The sequence below is a fragment of the Paramacrobiotus metropolitanus genome, unplaced genomic scaffold (assembly GCF_019649055.1).
Source record: "Paramacrobiotus metropolitanus isolate TYO unplaced genomic scaffold, Prichtersi_v1.0 Parri_scaffold0000236, whole genome shotgun sequence".
Classification (NCBI taxonomy): domain Eukaryota; kingdom Metazoa; phylum Tardigrada; class Eutardigrada; order Parachela; family Macrobiotidae; genus Paramacrobiotus; species Paramacrobiotus metropolitanus.
This window is the reverse complement of record NW_026570456.1, coordinates 101829-108156: the sequence shown is the minus strand read 5'-3', so window position 1 is coordinate 108156 and position 6328 is coordinate 101829. Positions and strand designations below refer to the sequence as shown.

The 6328-nt window shown below is 42.4% G+C and overlaps 1 protein-coding gene across 1 annotated transcript; it reads left to right on the top strand.

Annotated features, from left to right (window-relative positions):
* The first annotated feature begins 337 nt into the window (after positions 1-337).
* On the top strand, positions 338-5437 carry LOC129601448 (potassium channel subfamily K member 2-like). The gene is given in 6 exon segments (XM_055500256.1): positions 338-456; positions 458-490; positions 492-988; positions 4458-4699; positions 5031-5372; positions 5375-5437. Coding segments are annotated over 6 exon segments (1296 nt in total).
* The last annotated feature ends 891 nt before the right edge of the window (positions 5438-6328 follow it).

Genomic DNA, 6328 nt, shown 5'->3' with positions numbered 1-6328 from the left:
TTCATTCCAGCGTACAGCACATAACAGACACACAAGCATATACACGGTAAAGTGTAAACAGCACTCCAGTAGTCAACTTTGTAGCATCTTGTCCCGCGTCAGCCCAGCGAGTCGGTTGTTGCCAATCAAACATGACTTAACGCTCAATCCACTGTACACTTGTACTGGCGCATTAAAGGATTCGCTATCAAGCCATCTCGTGGCCCTTTGTCTATGTGAATTGCAAACCAACAGAAAACCGTTATTTCATGGATTTTGTTGTTAACTGCAAGCGGACGCTTATATAAATTTGCCAGCAAGTGATACATATAAACCTTGCAGTTTAAATCCAACAACAATGGCCGCTGACCACGCCCCGCACGTCCTCACCCCGCTCCGCCACAAATCGGACCTGAGGAGTTGCGGCCCCACAACGGCCGCAACAGCGACGATAATCCCGCGACGGGGATCCATCCGTGTTGCTATCGCAGACTAGCAAAGCCCTCGGACTGCTTCAACGAAACGGACACACCCGATCCGCTGCCGCCCACCCGCAACAAAGCCTTTCAATTCCAACGTCAGGGCACCAACTCCTCGCTGGACGTACCGCGGAGCCCGCACTCCATTGCCGGCAGTCTCGATGACCCGACCAAAGGTCAAGTCTGCAGCGATGCTGTAAGAAGTATATTTCCGTTTAATTGCCCATTTTATACTGATTATGGTCATGGGGCGTACATTCTCATGGGGACACTCCTGTATGTGTATATTATCGGGCCGGAGGAGGAGCAGTTCGAGAAGGACCGGCTGACCACACCCTTTGTTATTGATGATGTGATGAATTATCTAAAAGTTCATGTACTGGCCTATTCTAATGTCACGGAGCGGAATGTGGATAATTTTCAGAATTTTTTGTATTATCGTATCCAGCAGGCCGGAGTGTATGAGAATAAGCGGGATTTTTCGGCCGTATCCGGTATTTTGCATTCGGTGTCCGTTATTAGTGGAATCGGTGAGTGACAATGTGTGCTGCTGGTGCCAGACTAGCAGGAGAAAAAGGCGAGCACGAAATGACTTAATCCGTAGGATGACACTTGCTTGTTGACAATACAAACAAATCGATGGACCGTAAGGCAATGTTGACTGATTGGAAAACGGTCACTGTCAGTTGCGTTCAATGCGGGAAAAAATACGAGAGTGACGTCTTCCCAGGGCATAAAATGGTGTATTTATAGGTGTTTATAGCGCTAGGTGCACTGATATATAATTTTCTGGAAATTATCCAGTCGGTTTATGCAGTGATGCAAATGGGTCAAAGAACCGGCATACAAAGTGATCATTATGTTTAATTAAAGTTAATATAATGACTATTGACTACAGTACACGTTCATATACTCTTAACGTGTGGTTGTTAAAAAGAATGGACATAAGTCAACAAATTTTGATTTCTGTAATCTAGTGTTTGAGAGAAGCCATAGAAGTATTTGCGTTCCACAGTTGTAACTGCACAACCAGTCTATGTAGTGTTTAAGACGGTTTTATGTCAGTGTTTGAATGACTTCCGTCTTACACGATAATTTGCTTCTTATCCTAAGATACTTTAGTTTTATGCTATGTTTACCTTCTTGTTTAAAAAAAATTATTCGATAGTTTTTTTATAAGTAATTGTAATTTGTTAAGAACTATCTTGATTTCTGGATTTTGCTGCGTTACGGTGGCTATTGGTATCATTTCGACAAGGTAATTTTCATACCTTATTCACCGCAGAAGCCTGCTCAGGGCTTACTTGTGCGCCAGCTGACAGTATTTATCCCAAGCTAAATAGTGCTCGGTTTCACACAGCCGATCGATTAAACACATAATCGCACAAAAAAACTCCAACTGATTAATATTAATCTAAATGTCAAATAGCTGAACAAACTCTTGTAACGCGAACCGTCGAGAAAATTTCCGCCATCCAGTTGAACTACCCTGGAAGCGCAGTGAAGTTGAAGCGTCAGCGTTGCTCACACATAAATGTGCACGGGGCAATATACATCTAATGTCCTCTGTTTAATCTAAAGCATATATATGGAGCATTTCCGGTGTTGGACGCCTTGGGCGAGCGCCGTTGCGCAGCCCGTGTCCCGACCCGGTAATGAGGATGAATAAGCTGTGGCGATAACGTCGAATTAGCCACCACCCTGTCATCGTTAACGCAGTGCCTCGCATTCCCACGCTGCTACCACGGCCTCAACCGCGCGGTTTTGTTGAGCAATACAGAATCGCGGTGGTATAGTTCGATTAACACGGGGATCGGTTGGGTCCGGTGTCTGCAGTATGCGGTGCACACAGGATCCTGCATATTGCATAGAAAGGACAATGTGGCATAATATTTTTGACAGGGGATGATTGTACTGGCAGTGAATCCAGTTAATTGAAATAGCTCCAACAAGTCAGATTAATATGAATAGCGTGACTGGCATGACGCACGGACACACCGCGCGATCAGCTGCTGCTTAGAAGAAAGCCCTGGGACGGGCCGGAGGATGCCGGGTTTAAGCAGTTTCTAACGGTTGACGATCGCCGGGCTCGACATTTCAAAGAAATTCCATATTCTCATAAGTGTTGTTATTAATGCTAGCAGCGGCCTGTCGGTTTTTTTCTCAAAATTTTCATGTAATTATGTTTATTTCCTCTGTTAAAAAGTTTTGAACCGTGGCGCCATGTAATTGCTAATCATGACAGTGCGTCCACAACACCTTAAGCAATTGGACCAATTCAAAATGCATTATATTTTTGGCACTATCATACCCTGTTAACGCTAAAGTATGCCTTAAATACAGGACTAGTAAAATTACCTTACTTCCAAAACATTACAGCTGCATAAAGGAATTCTGACTGAGATGCAATGCAGCAAATGCGAAGTATTCCTCATGATTGTGCTCTAAATATTACGGCATGACCTCATAATCGTAGTAAGTGATTTCCATGGCTCGACTCTTTAGCAAGCACTTTGCCAAAAATTTGCTTAGATAGCTTCGTGTGTTGTTCTGTCCTTGCGGACTGACTAAAAAATGATAAACGGTAATTTTTTAAAAAGCTGAATTAAAGCTTGCTTAAATTTTTATCCAGCAGCTTCCAAGACAAACAACACGCAAGGTTATACTTGTCCGTATACGAAGATTTCTCCTTGCAGCCAAAATCCAGTAGTATTGTTAAAATATTGTTAAGTACAAAATTTCTGAGCGATGTCCGTCGCGGCAAAATGCGCTACTGAAAGGACATGTACGTTTTTTATTTTCGTAGTTTTGTGCAAAATTATTACATCGGTTTTCCAGTCGAATTAGTCTAAACTGATTTTGTACCTGCAGGAAGAACAGCACTTTGTAGTTCTACCGTTCCAAAACCCGAAGTTCGGCTTTTAAGTTTCTCAGATTTCGAGTGCGTTTGCCTAAAAGGCTAAAACTAAAAAACTGACAACCGCATAATTATGCTCTTATAGAAGTGGTGATAGAGCTGGTATTAAGTTTCAGACGTTAAACGTTAAACGTTCCAGGTTATTTTCATTGCGCTTTATCTAGTCAATCAGCTTTATATGGCGTGCGCCATGCTGGTTAACGGGACATTTGGCATTTCACAGAAAAATCGATAAAAAACTGCTGTCTAACTGAAATAATAATAGAAGTTTGGGAATTCAATATTCTTGGAGTTTCTGTATTTATTCATCAGTCTGTCTCCGCTGCGGCGTCATCGGCATTGAGGGAATTTACCGAGCCCAGGTATTCCGGAAGATGGCGACAAGTTCACGTCCTGTTTTTCAGAATCAGCTATTTATCTTAGAGACTAGGGATTTGTCTAACAAATTTACTGGTTATGCTGCTCAAGTGGAAACCCGATTAATTCACACGGGGGATGAAAACCACATCCAGCATCAGCTTGTCAGACAAACAAATTATTCTTCTGTAAACACATAACACTGAGTGTGTAAACCGGAAGTCTTGCGGGGTTCCATTGCTGCTCCGAAATTTATTCACGCTAAACAAAACCATTAAAAATCAGCAAATATGTATTTTATGTTTTTGCATTTGGAAAAGAAATAAAAGCGCCATAATGTATATCTTTTTCAGTGCGTAGTGTGGTGAATATTTTAGCCGGAAATAGTACGTAAATATGGTACACAGTTCAGAACATAAATGGATTTTTATTATCTTAGAGGCACTAGGTCAGCCCATTTACATATCTTACTAATGATAAGGTATTTTTATTTAGTTACAAGCTTGCAATAACGCTAATAAAACCTGGTGTGTTACAAAGTTTTACCATCATCGGCAATTTGTCATTGATTTTTCCCGCAGAAAACGCGAGGGGTGTTACGGCAGTGCCGTGCAACAACGCGTGCATTAGTCTAATTTAATTGTGTGGACCCAGTTGAATTAAGTAATCGAGGCGTGTTGGCCACGATGGTCACGGTTTGATCAGTGCTGGTGTTTTCTCTACAGGCATTGGAAATCCTCCAAGGACACAAATTGGTAAAGCAGTTACATTTCCCTATTGCTTCTTTGGAGTGCCTCTCTTTCTCCTGTTTCTATACGTGATTGGCGACGATGTGGGCAAACTCATTGCTGTCCTGTATCATCAGGCCGTGTGCTGCAGTATGTGCCGGCACCGCGACAAGACCGTTATGGCGCGCCAGTTTGCCGGCGGAGCGGAGTCGCTGAATGAAAGTTACCGGCGAATTCAGGTATAAGAAAACCGTGTTCATGAGTGTAATGTATAAAATTAAAAAACACCAAAAATAATTAATTGTAACACTGCCATAGCGCTACATATTTTTTCTACAGGTATTTATCCTGCTACAACTTACCAGCGTTCGAAGTACCGCTAACGCTTATTTATAACTGACTGCACGAAAATTCTTCGTAAATGAATGTGGCGCAAACTGTAACGTTTCCGGAATTCGAAAAATCCATATTCACAAAATTAGCGTACTGGATATTGTGCTGTGCAGCATTCGTGCAAGTACACAGTGCACATCGAAGTGTAAATATAGGGCTGCCATTATGTGATTGCAGGCGTGCGTACCTGTGTCGCTGATGTTGGTAATTATCGCTTTTTACGTACTGCTGGCTGTGCTGATCTTCGGCCTATGGGAGAACTGGGATGCCGTCAACTCTATTTATTTCTGCGTGATGACCCTAATGACCGTGGGGCTGGTCGATGAGATCCCGGGCGATAAGCCGGATCGTTATGCGGTCGGCTTTAATCCGACGGCGGCGCTCAGCAATACCACGCATATCCGCCGCAGTTTAGTTATTGTCTACATCATCTGCGGCTGGCTGCTCATCTCGGCCTGCTTCCATGCCGTCGCCTCCAGGATTTCTCTCCATAAGAAGAAGAAACATTTCAAACTCACCCCCACCAAAGCCGCAATACATCCCTGATATTTCGCCATAATGCCCAGTCCAACCCAAATTTTTAATGCCCTTTAGGTAATACGATGGTATTCCATTAACTTCATTAAATTGTAAAAATAATAATTGTCGCGGTTGTAACTGTGGTAATACTGAATTTGAGCTAATTACAAAACAAATGCTTTTAATAAAGAACAAAGCAAATATTTTTTGTTTTTATTTTTAAGGTCACTGCTGTGCTAATACGAATGCCCCCTTGTGAACAACTGATCATCCACGAAGTCGCATAATGTCCAACTTCGTAAGCACTGGCTGGTGTTAGCTGGCAATTTTCCCGCACCTGACGCTAACGACCGCGGATTAGTCTCAAACCGCGCTTTGCTGCACAGGAGCGCGCCCCGGTATCTGTGTGAATTTCCCCATTTAGCAAATCCGGCGGAAAAAAGAAACCAGGTCACTAAAGCTATGCGTGGTAAAGGTTACAGTTGCCGGCTGGATGGAAAGCTGTATGTCTTTCTTTATATCCATTATCCCGCGCGGTGGTCAGTTGTAAATGAATCAATGATCTAAATTTGATTGCAATTTTATTGCTTGCCATTATCCAGCCATGCATGCATACACAACATGACGGTTTATTGAAATATCGGCTTTACGTTAAATCATTGCCAGTCTGCAGTGACGGACAAACGTTCGCTCTGTAAGCGCCATCACTAAAATAAATCTTCAGATATGATGCGCTGAGTCATGAAGTGGTCAGTACATCGGAATCGCTAAATTATTGTCAAGTCAATTCCTTTAAGGTCACTACAGTACAATTATAACAAGATAATTAATTCAACCAGCGAATATTTTTAAATTGATTTTATCTTTTGATCGATGATAACATTTTTAGATTTCCCACGAGCTCGGACGAAATTATAATAGTTACCGTAATTATTACATTTGTGGCACCCCCCGCA